Consider the following 15705-nt stretch of genomic DNA (forward strand, 5'->3'; position numbering starts at 1 on the left):
GGGTGTAAGGTGTAGAAGTGGATGTAAGGTGTATAAGTGGATGTAAGGTGTATAAGTGGGTGTAAGGTGTATAAGTGGATGTAAGGTATATAAGTGAATCGAAGGTGTATAAGTGGATGTAAGGTGTATAAGTAGATGTAAGGTGTATAAGTGGATGTAAGGTATATAAGTGGATGTAAGGTGTATTAGTGAATCTAAGGTGTATAAGTGGGTGTAAGGTGTATCAGTGGATGTAAGGTGTATAAGTGGATGTAAGGTGTATAAGTGGATGTAAGGTGTATAAGTGGACGTACGGTGTATAAGTGGGTGTAAGGTGTAGAAGTGGGTGTAAGGTGTATAAGTGGATGTAAGATGTATAAGTGAATCTTAGGTGTATAAGTGGATGTAAGGTATATAAGTGGATGTAAGGTGTATAAGTGGACGTAAGGTGTATAAGTGGATGTAAGGTGTATAAGTGGATGTGAGGTGTATAAGTGGGTGTAAGGTGTATAAGTGGGTGTAAGGGGTATAAGTGGATGTAAGGTATATAAGTGGATGTAAGGTGTATTAGTGAATCTAAGGTGTATAAGTGGGTGTAAGGTGTATCAGTGGATGTAAGGTGTATAAGTGGATGTAAGGTGTATAAGTGGATGTAAGGTGTATAAGTGGACGTACGGTGTATAAGTGGGTGTAAGGTGTAGAAGTGGGTGTAAGGTGTATAAGTGGATGTAAGATGTATAAGTGAATCTTAGGTGTATAAGTGGATGTAAGGTGTATAAGTGGATGTAAGGTGTATAAGTGGACGTAAGGTGTATAAGTGGATGTAAGGTGTATAAGTGGATGTCAGGTGTATAAGTGGGTGTAAGGTGTATAAGTGGGTGTAAGGTGTATAAGTGGATGTAAGGTATATAAGTGAATCGAAGGTGTATAAGTGGATGTAAGGTGTATAAGTAGATGTAAGGTGTATAAGTGGATGTAAGGTATATAAGTGGATGTAAGGTGTATTAGTGAATCTAAGGTGTATAAGTGGGTGTAAGGTGTATCAGTGGATGTAAGGTGTATAAGTGGATGTAAGGTGTATAAGTGGATGTAAGGTGTATAAGTGGACTTACGGTGTATAAGTGGGTGTAAGGTGTAGAAGTGGGTGTAAGGTGTATAAGTGGATGTAAGATGTATAAGTGAATCTTAGGTGTATAAGTGGATGTAAGGTGTATAAGTGGATGTAAGGTGTATAAGTGGACGTAAGGTGTATAAGTGGATGTAAGGTGTATAAGTGGATGTCAGGTGTATAAGTGGGTGTAAGGTGTAGAAGTGGATGTAAGGTGTATAAGTGGATGTAAGGTGTATAAGTGGGTGTAAGGTGTATAAGTGGATGTAAGGTGTACAAGTGAATCTAAGGTGTATAAGTGGGTGTAAGGTGTATAAGTGGGTGTAAGGTGTATAAGTGGATGTAAGATGTAGAAGTGGATGTAAGGTGTATAAGTGGATGTAAGATGTATAAGTGGATGTAAGGTGTATAAGTGGACGTAAGGTGTATAAGTGGATGTAAGGTGTATAAGTGGATGTCAGGTGTATAAGTGGGTGTAAGGTGTAGAAGTGGATGTAAGGTGTATAAGTGGATGTAAGGTGTATAAGTGGACGTACGGTGTATAAGTGGGTGTAAGGTGTATAAGCGGATGTAAGGTCAATAAGTGCGTCTATGGTGTAAAAGTGGATGTTACGTGTACAAGTGATTCTAAGGTGTATACGTGGGTGTAGGGTGTATAAGTGGATGTAAGGTGTATAAGTTGGTGTAAGGTGTAGAAGTGGATGTAAGGTGTATAAGTGCACGTAAGGTGTATAAGTGGATGTAAGGTGTATAAGTGGATGTCAGGTGTATAAGTGGGTGTAAGGTGTAGAAGTGGATGTAAGGTGTATAAGTGGATGTAAGGTGTATAAGTGGGTGTAAGGTGTATAAGTGGATGTAAGGTGTACAAGTGAATCTAAGGTGTATAAGTGGGTGTAAGGTGTATAAGTGGATGTAAGGTGTATAAGTGGGTGTAAGGTGTATAAGTGGATGTAAGATGTATAAGTGAATCTTAGGTGTATAAGTGGATGTAAGGTGTATAAGTGGATGTAAGGTGTATAAGTGGACGTAAGGTGTATAAGTGGATGTAAGGTGTATAAGTGGATGTCAGGTGTATAAGTGGGTGTAAGGTGTAGAAGTGGATGTAAGGTGTATAAGTGGATGTAAGGTGTATAAGTGGGTGTAAGGTGTATAAGTGGATGTAAGGTGTACAAGTGAATCTAAGGTGTATAAGTGGGTGTAAGGTGTATAAGTGGATGTAAGGTGTATCAGTGAATCTAAGGTGTATCAGTGAATCTAAGGTGTATAAGTGAATGTAAGGTGTATTAGTAGGTGTAAGGTGTAAAAGTGAATCTAAGGTGTATAAGTGGGTGTAAGATGTATAAGTGGAAGTAATGTGTATAAGTGAATATAAGGTGTATAAGTGGATGTAAGGTGTATAAGTGGATGTAAGGTGTATAAGTGGATGTAAGGTGTATAAGTGGATGTAAGGTGTATAAGTGGATGTAAGGTGTATAAGTGGGTGTAAGGTGTATAAGTGGATGTAAGGTATATAAGTGAATCGAAGGTGTATAAGTGGATGTAAGGTGTATAAGTAGATGTAAGGTGTATAAGTGGATGTAAGGTATATAAGTGGATGTAAGGTGTATTAGTGAATCTAAGGTGTATAAGTGGGTGTAAGGTGTATCAGTGAATCTAAGGTGTAGAAGTGAATGTAAGGTGTATATGTAGGTGTAAGGTATACCAGTGGATGTAAGGTAGTATTATTGAATGTAAGGTGTATAAGTGAATGTAAGGTAGTATTATTGAATGTAAGGTGTATAAGTGGATGTGAAGTGTATAAGTGATGTAAGGTAGTAATATTGAATGTAAGGTGTATAAGTGAATGTAAGGTGTATAAGTGGATGTAAGGTGTATAAGTGGATGTAAGGTAGTAATATGGAATGTAAGGTGTATAAGTGAAGGTAAGGTGTATAAGTGAATGTAAGGTGCATAAGTGAATGTAAGGTGCATAAGTGAATGTAAGGTGTATAAGTGAATGTAAGGTGTATTAGTGAATGTAAGGTGTATAAATGGATCTAAGGTGTATAAGTGGATGTAAGGTATTATTATTGAATGTAAAGTGTATAAGTGATGTAAGGTAGTAATATTGAATGTAAGGTGTATAAGTGAATGTAAGGTGTATAAGTGGATGTAAGGTGTATAAATGGATGTGAAGTGTGTAAGTGAATGTAAGGTGTATAAGTGAATGTGAGGTGTATAAGTGGATGTAAGGTAGTATTATTGAATCTAAGGTGTATAAGTGGATGTAAAGTGTATAAGTGAATGTAAGGTAGTAATATGGAATGTAAGGTGTATAAGTGAATGTAAGGTGTATAAGTGAATGTGAGGTGTATAAGTGGATGTAAGGTAGTATTATGGAATGTAAGGTGTATAAGTGAATGTAAGGTGTATAAGTGAATGTAAGGTGCATAAGTGAATGTAAAGTGTATAAGTGGATGTAAGGTGTATAAGTGAATGTAAGGTGCATAAGTGAATGTAAGGTGTACAAGTGGATGTAAGGTGTATAAGTGAATGTAAGGTGTATAAGTGAATGTAAGGTGTATAAGTGAATGTAAGGTGTATAAGTGGATGTAAGGTAGTATTATTGAATGTAAGGTGTATAAGTGATGTAAGGTAGTAATATTGAATGTAAGGTGTATAAGTGATGTAAGGTAGTAATATGGAATGTAAGGTGCATAAGTGAATGTAAGGTGTATAAGTGGATGTAAGGTGTATAAGTGGATGTAAGGTAGTATTATTGAATGTAAGGTGTATAAGTGATGTAAGGTAGTAATATTAAATGTAAGGTGTATAAGTGGATGTGAAGTGTATAAGTGAATGTAAGGTGTATAAGTGGATGTAAGGTAGTATTATTGAATGTAAGGTGTATAAGTGAAGGTAAGGTGCATAAGTGAATGTAAGGTGCATAAGTGAATGTAAGGTGTATAAGTGGATGTCAGGTGTATAAGTGGATGTAAGGTAGTATTATTGAATGTAAGGTGTATAAGTGATGTAAGGTAGTAATATTAAATGTAAGGTGTATAAGTGGATGTGAAGTGTATAAGTGAATGTAAGGTGTATAAGTGGATGTAAGGTAGTATTATTGAATGTAAGGTGTATAAGTGAAGGTAAGGTGCATAAGTGAATGTAAGGTGTATAAGTGAATGTAAGGTGTATAAGTGGATGTAAGGTGTATAAGTGGATGTAAGGTGTATAAGTGAATGTAAGGTGTATAAGTGGATGTAAGGTAGTATTATTGAATGTAAGGTGTATAAGTGGATGTAAAGTGTATAAGTGAATGTAAGGTGTATAAGTGAATGTAAGGTAGTAATATGGAATGTAAGGTGCATAAGTGAATGTAAGGTGTATAAGTGGATGTAAGGTGCATAAGTGAATGTAAGGTGCATAAGTGAATGTAAGGTGTATAAGTGGATGTAAGGTGCATAAGTGAATGTAAGGTGTATAAGTGAATGTGAGGTGTACAAGTGGATGTAAGGTGTATAAGTGGATGTAAGGTGCATAAGTGAATGTGAGGTGTACAAGTGGATGTAAGGTGTATAAGTGAATGTAAGGTGTATAAGTGAATGTACGGTGTATAAGTGGATGTAAGGTAGTATTATTGAATGTAAGGTGTATAAGTGATGTAAGGTAGTAATATTGAATGTAAGGTGTATAAGTGGATGTGAAGTGTATAAGTGAATGTAAGGTGTATAAGTGAATGTAAGGTGTATAAGTGGATGTAAGGTAGTATTATTGAATGTAAGGTGTATAAGTGAATGTAAGGTAGTATTATTGAATGTAAGGTGTATAAGTGAATGTAAGGTGTATAAGTGGATGTAAGGTGTATAAGTGGATGTAAGGTAGTATTATTGAATGTAAGGTGTATAAGTGAATGTAAGGTGTATAAGTGGATGTAAGGTGTATAAGTGGATGTAAGGTAGTATTATTGAATGTAAGGTGTATAAGTGATGTAAGGTAGTAATATTAAATGTAAGGTGTATAAGTGGATGTGAAGTGTATAAGTGAATGTAAGGTGTATAAGTGGATGTAAGGTAGTATTATTGCATGTAAGGTGTATAAGTGAAGGCAAGGTGCATAAGTGAATGTAAGGTGTATAAGTGAATGTAAGGTGTATAAGTGGATGTAAGGTGTATAAGTGAATGTAAGGTGTATAAGTGAATGTAAGGTGTATAAGTGGATGTAAGGTAGTATTATTGAATGTAAGGTGTATAAGTGGATGTAAAGTGTATAAGTGAATGTAAGGTGTATAAGTGAATGTAAGGTAGTAATATGGAATGTAAGGTGCATAAGTGAATGTAAGGTGTATAAGTGGATGTAAGGTGCATAAGTGAATGTAAGGTGCATAAGTGAATGTAAGGTGTATAAGTGGATGTAAGGTGCATAAGTGAATGTAAGGTGTATAAGTGAATGTAAGGTGCATAAGTGAATGTGAGGTGTACAAGTGGATGTAAGGTGTATAAGTGAATGTAAGGTGTATAAGTGAATGTACGGTGTATAAGTGGATGTAAGGTGTATAAGTGAATGTAAGGTGTATAAGTGAATGTACGGTGTATAAGTGGATGTAAGGTAGTATTATTGAATGTAAGGTGTATAAGTGATGTAAGGTAGTAATATTGAATGTAAGGTGTATAAGTGGATGTGAAGTGTATAAGTGAATGTAAGGTGTATAAGTGAATGTAAGGTGTATAAGTGGATGTAAGGTAGTATTATTGAATGTAAGGTGTATAAGTGAATGTAAGGTAGTATTATTGAATGTAAGGTGTATAAGTGAATGTAAGGTGTATAAGTGGATGTAAGGTGTATAAGTGGATGTAAGGTAGTATTATTGAATGTAAGGTGTATAAGTGAATGTAAGGTGTATAAGTGGATGTAAGGTGTATAAGTGGATGTAAGGTAGTATTATTGAATGTAAGGTGTATAAGTGGATGTAAGGTAGTATTATTGAATGTAAGGTGTATAAGTGGATGTAAGGTGTATAAGTGGATGTAAGGTGTATAAGTGGATGTAAGGTAGTATTATTGAATGTAAGGTGTATAAGTGGATGTAAGGTAGTATTATTGAATGTAAGGTGTATAAGTGGATGTAAAGTGTATAAGTGATGTAAGGTAGTAATATTGAATGTAAGGTGTATAAGTGAATGTAAGGTGTATTAGTGGATGTAAGGTGTATAAGTGGATGTAAGGTAGTATTATTGAATGTAAGGTGTATAAGTGAATGTAAGGTAGTATTATTGAATGTAAGGTGTATAAGTGAATGTAACGTGTATAAGTGGATGAAAGGTGTATAAGTGGATGTAAGGTAGTATTATTGAATGTAAGGTGTATAAGTGAATGTAAGGTGTATAAGTGGATGTAAGGTGTATAAGTGGATGTAAGGTAGTATTATTGAATGTAAGGTGTATAAGTGGATGTAAGGTAGTATTATTGAATGTAAGGTGTATAAGTGGAAGTAAGGTGTATAAGTGGATGTAAGGTGTATAAGTGGATGTAAGGTAGTATTATTGAATGTAAGGTGTATAAGTGGATGTAAGGTAGTATTATTGAATGTAAGGTGTATAAGTGGATGTAAAGTGTATAAGTGATGTAAGGTAGTAATATTGAATGTAAGGTGTATAAGTGAATGTAAGGTGTATTAGTGGATGTAAAGTAAGGTAAATGCATGTCGTGCTATTGGGTGTAAGCTAATTATTAGAGTAAGCATAAGTTAATAGATCAGTGGGTATCAGGTAGTGTTAATGTCCCACTAATCCATCCAGTAATCTGTTGTGTTATTTGACGTTGTTTCCAACAAAAGGAATTGGTGTTTGGTGTATTTAATATCAAATCAATGAATCGACTTTAAACTTGAATTCCCTTCATCACGTGTACACTAAATGCTATGGAGAGGAATATGTACTTACGTTTTGTTTGTAGCAAAGGGCATAATGAGTGGAAGTACTATAAAGAAAACAGGAACACTGAACCTGAAGCTTATCTGGGTCCTGGCCAAACGAGGTAACCCGAATTTGGTACCATTCTGTCTGGTGCGTCTGGAAAAGAAGATTTTTTGAAGGAATTTACACTATTTTCCCAAAGATTGACCAAGTCGGCCATTTTGACACACTTCGGGTCGGACGATCAGCGCGACCTCCACAATTTAACATCCCTACCCTGGCCTCACGAGGTAACCCGAATTTGGTAGCACTCTGATGGGTGCTACCAAATTTAGTTTACAACAGAAGATGTTTTTGAAGAATTTAATAAGTTGGTCATTTTGACCTACTTAAAGCTACTTGACTGGAACGAGCTTTGCAATTCGTGTTACCAGTCAGGAGAAGACGTTGCTGGCAAATTTCAGCCGGATCGGCCGGGCGGGTTGGCTGGAGAAGTCGAAATAAGAGACGGACGGATGGACGGACAGACGGACAGATGGTGCGTCATGATGAGATCTGATCTGGACGGCACTCGGGAGAGGGCATACCTCCGCCGGGCTGAACAGTTTACATTTTGTTTCCCACTGATTGGCCGGATCTGGATCCGGACCTGAACGAAAATCCAATCGGCTTGTTCTTGTCACCTTCCCAACTCATCCACCAAGGTTTGTCATAACCAAGGTCTCCAACTTTTTGAAACATCATGCTATACATAGCTTTTCGTCCATCTCTCAATGGTGAAGAATCACTTATGAATTAAAAAAAAAAATCTCGTATCCAGATTCACCAAATCGAATAATTTCGTCCTTGTCACACACCTAACCCGTCCACCAAACTTCGTCCACAACATCCTGCTCACAGACAAACAGCCCAACAGGAGTGGAAGCACCTTCGATGGTGGACGTAATAAGATTTTTGGATGAGGGAATGCAACATGAATGATACAAGAGAGTCCAGTTTTGTGGAGGGTGAAGAGGGATGGGTGAGCGGGGGTTAGGGGTCTCAGGAGCATATCCAGAAATTTTTGAAAGGGGGGGGAGTTCCAGAAATGAAGTGATTGGGTACATGATATCCCAGATGCTGAGAGCGTGAAGCCACAAAGTGTTTGGTCCGGAAAGCTTTGGGATTCTAGATTCTCTCGGGTGCACTCTGAGCTCACATACACACAACAACAATTAGTTTCCATTCTATTTGTCTTTTTATTGTTAATTTTGATGTGATCGAGATGGAACCTGTAGCTTTGTCAATTTCAAGGGAGACCAGCTACTCAACAATCCTCTTCAACAATGATTCTGGATGGTGTTTTTGATGGCTGGAGTGCTTTCCTGTTCACAGTACGGCACAAAATCAAGTGTGAGACCCAATATGGGACTCACCCCATCAATGAACCTTCCAACCCTGATTTCTCCCAATGGCACATCCTCCCTTTAGGACTTGGTAATGACGTATTTCCCAACAAATGTCTGCTGTTTCTCTTCCGCACCAATAGGTTCACCTGCTCATGCGCTTGTGAGAGTCAACGTCTCTCTGGCTATCATCAGAGAGCGTAGTATAGTTTGGCAGTTCACTCAAACTGACTGGCAGGGACTGTGAGCTGCCCCCTCATGTCAAGACAATAACACTGGTCCTTCATTTTCACCTCTCCTGGTGTTAATACTGCCTGGAGATCCTTCCACACAAGCTTGCTTTCCATGATGTACATATTTAATCCATCTCGTCTGCAGTTATCATATCTATCCTAACACCCTGGTACACAGAATCTTGTGGTGAGGCAGTTGCCTTCAAACATCGAGCCTTCTCTTCTTGGAAGGCAAATCCCACCAAGCTGTCCAAGCTCAAGAATGAACTTTCAAACTTGTCTCCCTCCTCTAATACCAAGTGGTGCATTGTCAAGTCTGTCTCTGGTGTATGCTCCCCTTCCATCCCTTTCCTCTCTTCAAAAGGCACCACAGCCGACTCCGCTCGGGAGAAGGCCGAATGCCTCAATTCTGTGTTTGATTCCAAATCTTGCGTCCCCAACTCCTCACTCGGTACCCACCCTATCCAGTCGCACGCAGCTGCTGCACAACTGTCTTTTGTATTTTGTACCTGAGAAGGTGAACTAGTTTATGGCAACTTTCGACACCGATTTGGCAACTGGAATGGACGGCATCAGTTCACGTTTCCGAAAAACCTGCTCTGCTACTCTTGTACTTCCTCTCTCTCTGCCCTTTTCACCCTATAATTTACCCTAGGTCATCTTCCATCTGCTCGGAAAGCAGCCACCATCACGATATTGCATAAAAACGTGAAAAACCAATCCCTTAATGACAGAACTATCAGTTAACTTCCAATCGTCAGCAAGGTCATGGAATCCATCATCGCCGTTGACTTAAAATCATTCCTTTTCTCCAACGGCCTCATCTCAGATCACCAATTCTGATTTAGACCAAGTCCCTCAACCTTGGACATGATGCTGCGACTCACCCAACAATGGATGGAGGCCTACAGTGTCAGTCATGAGATCAGGGCCTTCTCTCCAGACACATCCTGAGCTGTCAATACAGTCTGTCATCCCACCATGTTCTCCAAACGCACTACCTGTGGCATCCAAGGTCATCTGCACACATAGCTTCCTGACTTCCTGCACCCTCGTATCCAATGTGTGGCTCTCAATGGAATCCTTTCATCTCCTCTCCCTGTCAAGGCAGGTGTGTCCAAAGCCAGTGTTCTTGGCCTAGTCCTATTGATGATCTTCATAAACGACCACTTTGACTCTTTCGTAAATCTTCTTTATCTATTTGTTGATGACTCACTCCACCCTCTCTTGGAATCCTGTCCCTCCCAGGTTTCTGCAGGGTGCGCATTGTCTGCCAGTAATCCTCTTCTTGTTGAACTCCCAAAGTTCAGGCTCACTGCTGTCTCCTCCACTCAATAGTTCCTCTTTTCTCTTATTTGTGGAACCAACTTCCCCAGTCTGTTCAGTCCCATTCTTCCTTCCAGGGCTTCAAGACAGCTGTTCATTCCACATGCATACTCATGATCTCCTCCAACCCAAATGACCCCATTCCCAATGAACGAGAACAGGCCGATTACCGGGTAGGAGACAAGCCGATTGGATTTTTGGTTCAGGTCTGGATTCAGATATTAATTGGATACAAAACGTAAACTGTTCACTGTCCTTGGTGGAGGTATGCGCTCCACAGAGTGCCCTTCGAGTTCAGCTTGCTTTACAGTTTGTTCACCCCCATGTGTCCTTCTCCCTCTCCCCTTGATCTCACTCTCACTTCTATTCTGCTGATGGTGTTTCTCCCTTTCCATTTTGTTCCCTTACATTCTGCTCTAGCTCTTCCACTAGCCTCGATCATGTACAGTGGCCCACAAAAGTATTGACCCCCTCTCAATAATGCCACATTTAGATGAATTATGTAGAAACAATTTTTTTTCCAAATGAACTTTTTTATTAATAACTGAAAAGATCAAACTAGTTGAAGGAGGTTACATGTCGGGAATACCTGTAAAAAACATATACAACTCAAAATTCACTGGTTGTAACAGTATTCAGGCCCTTTGGGGGTCAGTACCTGGTTGAAGCACCTTTTACAGCAATGACTGCTCCGAGTATTTCTGGGTCGATCTCGACCAGCTTTGTACAGTGAGATGATGAAATGTTTACCCATTCTTCACGTGAGAATTGCTCGAGTTCTGCTAAGTTTGGGGATCGTCGATGGATCGCAATCTTCATGTTTCATCATAAATGATAAATTGGCTTCAAGTCAGGACTTTGGACCACTCAAGAAAGTTTATTTACTTCTTATTCAGCCACTCCAGTTTGGCTTTACCTTTGTGCTTCGGATCATTGTCCTGCTGAAATGTGAATCTCCGACCCAGTTTCAGATTCATGGCTGATTCAAGCAGGTTTTCATCAAGGATTCTCCTGTACTTTGCACCGTCCATTGTCCCTTATATCCTGACAAGTTTGCCAGTTCCTGCTGATGAAGTCCAGCCCCAGAACATGATGCTGCCAGCACCATGCTTGACAGTAGGGATGGTGTTGACTGGGTGATGTGCAGTGTTAGGTTTGCACCAGATGTAACACTTTGAATTTAGACCAAAAGTTCAATTGTTGTCTCATCCGACAACAAAACTTTTTCTCCACATGCCTGCAGCATCATTAAGATGCTTTTTCACAAACTCCATACGAGCCTCTAGATGTATCTTTTCAGTCATGGATTCTTTCTTGCTAGCTGTTCACAGAGGCCAGCTTTGTGAAGGGAACAGGATATTGTTGATTGATGAACACTGCCCCCATCTCAGACATAGAGCCTTCTAGATCTTTCAAAGTCATTGTTGGATTTACAGTCACATCACGAACCATTTTCCTGCTTGTCCGGCTGCTGAGTTTAGATGGGTGACCTGATCTGGGTCGAGTCTGGGTGGTATGATACGTCTTCCACTTCTTAACGATGAATTTTACCGTACTCAAAGGGAGGTTCTTCTTTTGCGTATGGCAGCTTGGCTGCTGGGTAGCTATCATTTTGTTGGGACACTATGATGCTGCTGATGCTGTGCCCCAATACCAGTGCATTGGTACTCATTTCGCTGCCCTCAGAAGGATGATAGGCTGAGTCGACCCCACCTGGTGTTAATTCAGTGGCAAACGGGGCTTGAATTCAGGACTCTAAGATCCCCGGCAAGCCACTCGAACCACTAAGTCAACACCAGGCTTAATCAGAGGGATAACGACTGAGCTTGAATTCTACTTGTAACCCTCTCCTGAGCGGTGCTTCTCCACCACTTTGTATCTGACTTCTTTGGAAAGCTCCTTGGTTTTCATGTTTGCTTTGTTGGTTGACAAAGTGAGTTTCACCTTAAAACTCCTTCGATAAGTGGGGAACATTAATGTTTTAGGTTAAACCCCTGGTTCCATGCAGGTGAAACATACTACACTTATCTTGTAACCTTTCAAACAAATAATTTGCTCCTGAAGAGATTTGGGGTGAATTAGGGAAAGGGTTTGAATAGCTATTCAACTGAGAATCTTCTGATTTTCTCTGTTGATCAAACTTATTCACATTTTATCTGTAGTTTTTTTTAGCTTTATCACTCTGGAGTATAGTTTGTGAAGACTATATATTAAGTTTGATTTGAAAACATGAAATAAGATCAGGTGGCATCAAGATGTGAAATCTTTGGAGGGAGGAGGGCGGCGAGGGTGAACACTTTTCTCGGCCGCTGTACGCATATAAAGAAATAAATTTGCCTTTTGGGGATTTGGTTGTGATTTTTCCACTCCCCACCTAAAAGGGAGGTGGGGGTGGTGGGAGGAGTCCAGACCCCCAGGAGCCCCCCCTCCTAAATCCACCTATGCGGTCTATGTGTCGATCTTCCCTCTGACAACCAATTGATCCCATTCGGTGATACTTGTGTCAATCGATTACTTCGTTACATCGTCTCCTCTTTCTCATGTAAGAGTCATACTGTAAGAGGAAACAGAAATGACATCGATCCCAATGTATCGGGGTTTTACTGTCCTATATATCAATCTTATGACTTTTTTTTTTGTTCACACACTTTCTTATGCCTTGTATGACATAATCACCTGCTGTGGTGTAACACGGGCAAGATGGGCCAAATACGTCCATTTGTGTAGCTCTTTCCAAATACCCTGATATTTGTATTCGAGTCACCTTGCCCTCTCACCTGAAACAACCACATGATTGGAATCAAACCATTGCAAGTTATTTGCTGTTCATGGATGAAAAACATCACAGCTTGACCTAATCCATGACCGCTCCCACCTAGACCCAGCATCATGACCTCGTGTGACTCGGAAGCGGTTGTCGGGGTGCTGCGACGAGCTGCAAGTTTGTCCGGTCCGACCAGGCGCAGGAACCAGAGACTTAGTTTTTCCAGGGATGACAGAGAGCTGAGGTTTGTACTTGGGGTGGGAAACCAAAAGTTGGAGAACAACCAGGATGATAAAAGTTTTTCGTGAAAACAGGAAACATCTTCACTAACTGATGTGTATAACAAACCTGCTGGACCCCTATACAGAGCTGTGCAGTCAGAAGAAGACCTGCTGGTAGAAAACAGCGGCAGAGAGCATCTCCAAATAGCCGCAAACTCCGATTGTGACGTCAGTGAGACCTCCGACACATCCGTGCCGCCTCAAGAGGTATACCGGCTGGTACTTCTTGGAGACCCCGGTGTCGGGAAGTCAAGCCTTGCCAGTGCGTTTGCCTGCGTACTCTCCGCGGGTGGCTGTGAAGGTGGCGATGGAGAGGCGGGTAAGGTTGCACCACTTTGGTGTGGTTTGATAGATCCACCACTTTTCATCCACCATTCCCTCTGTTATTCATGGCATTTCGATGTTTCATACTTCAGGTGCAGAACAAAATAGAAGCCATCGATTGACCCACCGAGTCCCACACTTATACCCAATGACCGGGCCGTGTGTTTTACAGACCGGGAGGTGTACACTCGTAGGATGGCTGTTGATGGGGTGGATGCCTTAGTCCTGGTGTCAGTGGGAAGGACACAGGTACAGGCATCTCCACATACCTGGATGTGAGGATGTGTGTGGTTATTAAGGTCAGAGGGTGCTTGCAGTCCACCAAACGGTGAAAGATCAAGTCTCAAAGCCTGGTTTCGATTTTTCAGACATGACCATTTGCACTCAAAAATGGTCGCTCTTGTTCAAGAAGGACTTTGTTTTGTGACGCGAATGGAAATAAAACATGTCGCACGTGAGGCGGTATCCCGGACCACGTGAACCAATGGAAAGACAGGATGTCCTGAACACCTGTCATCGAGCATCGAAATAGCTGCACCAATGTCTCCAAAGAGCTGAGATTGACGGTGTGAAAGAGCGGATTGCATTTTGAAGGTTGTTGTCAGGATCACCAAATAATCTTCCACTTGAGATATCTTTACACGTAAAGAATTCGGACCGCGTGAGGAGCTTACCCAGGTCACCCTTCCGCACGAGGCCTAGTGAGGCCTTGGATGTGAAAACCGATTTGAGAGGAAAGTCAACGATTGTTTTGGGTAAAGTGCAACTCTATAGCTCGACGCGTGGCCAAGTTAAACCTTCATGGTCACAAAATGTACCTGTGGACCTGCAGCAGGCAAACCCGAGTGAATATCTTTTTCATAGGCTGCCCTACATTGAACGCAGGAATCAGGTAAAGTTCGACGTGACCTTTAATTGTTCCAACTTGTGCATGCATGCTTCGACCCACCCCCAGGAAACAAGCTTCGAAGAGTGCTGCCCCCACGGTGATGCCTTCTTGCTGGTGTACTCAGTGGCGGATCGGGCGTCCTTCGATGCCGCGTCCGAGAGACGGATCCATCTACGGCGCGCCCGCCCGACCCATCAAGACCCACCGGTCATTTTTGTGGGCAACAAGAGCGATCTCGTTCGATGCCGGGCGGTGTCGGAGGAAGGTATGGTGGAACCCAGTCATGAGTTTATGACACCACCTGGTTGTAAAACTAATGTTGGCTGAGTGGTTAAGGTGGCTAGCCTTAGGATCTTTGGATCCTGAGTTTGAGCCGTTATCTGCTGAATTAATACCAGGCGGGGTTGACTCAGCCTGTCATCCTTCCGAGGTCGGTGAAATTAGTACTGGTACTGGTAGAGGGGCACGGCATCAACTGCGCAGCTTCCATGAAATGATAGCTACCCGGCAGCCCAGCTGCCGTTCCCAATAACAGAGCAGAACCATCTGGTTAACGCCAAACTAATCGCACAGCACTCTGCCACCGTAACCAGGCTACCAGTGGAGCATCTCGAGCACTCAAACAGCACCGTCCATCAAACATCACCATCTGAGCATTAGGCCTGAGCTTCCAGCTAAGTGCTCTTATTATAGAGTCTGAGTATTATTAGCACCGGGCCTTGGGCCTGTTACATTTACAAACATGTGACAGAGGATTAAATCCACATCTAACGGAGTACAACTTAATGATACGGAACTCACGTCCGTACCTCCACAAGCTTGGTGCATTCCAAATTCACCCTACAGGTGTATTACCCCCATTGGAAGATCCACATCTAACGGAGTACAACTCAATGATACGGAACTCACGTCCGTACCTCCACAAGCTTGGTGCATTCCAATTTCACCCTACAGGTGTATTACTCCCATTGGAGGATCCACATCTAACGGAGTACAACTCAATGATACGGAACTCATGTCCGGACCTCCACAAGCTTGGTGCAGTCCAATTTCACCCGACAGGTGTATTACCCCCATTGGAGGATCCACATCTAACGGAGTACAACTCAATGATACGGAACTCATGTCCGGACCTCTACAAGCTTGGTGCACTCCAATTTCACCCTACAGGTGTATTACCCCCATTGGAGGATCCACATCTAACGGAGTACAACTCAATGATATGGAACTCATGTCCGGACCTCCACAAGCTTGGTGCAGTCCAATTTCACCCGACAGGTGTATTACCCCCATTGGAGGATCCACATCTAACGGAGTACAACTCAATGAGACGGAACTCACGTCAGTACCTCCACAAGCTTGGTGCACGTCAATTTCACCCGACGGGTGTATTACCCCCATTGGAGGATCCACATCTAACGATTATTAAGCCTCCCCCTGTGGGATCTCGGGGCGGGTGGGGGGGGTTGTAGCTTTTTTCGGCTTTGTTTGTACAATTGGTGCCCCCGGGTGTTTTTTATGGT

The 15705-nt window shown here is 41.5% G+C and overlaps 1 protein-coding gene across 2 annotated transcripts in view; it reads left to right on the forward strand.

The window, feature by feature from the left end:
* Nucleotides 1-15705, forward strand: part of LOC147012447 (GTP-binding protein REM 1-like) — a 43095-nt gene that overhangs the window by 24103 nt on the left and 3287 nt on the right. For both annotated transcript variants that reach the window (XM_085856684.1, XM_085856685.1), the window contains 4 exons: nucleotides 12804-12932; nucleotides 13056-13288; nucleotides 13466-13542; nucleotides 14249-14447. In XM_085856684.1, the coding sequence (XP_085712810.1) occupies nucleotides 12804-12932; nucleotides 13056-13288; nucleotides 13466-13542; nucleotides 14249-14447 (638 nt within the window). The remainder of the gene's footprint in view (nucleotides 1-12803; nucleotides 12933-13055; nucleotides 13289-13465; nucleotides 13543-14248; nucleotides 14448-15705) is intronic.

Source organism: Eptatretus burgeri, chromosome 15 (genome assembly GCF_056783735.1).
Source record: "Eptatretus burgeri isolate ZD-2024b chromosome 15, Ebu_testis_v1, whole genome shotgun sequence".
Taxonomy (NCBI): Eukaryota; Metazoa; Chordata; class Myxini; order Myxiniformes; family Myxinidae; genus Eptatretus; species Eptatretus burgeri.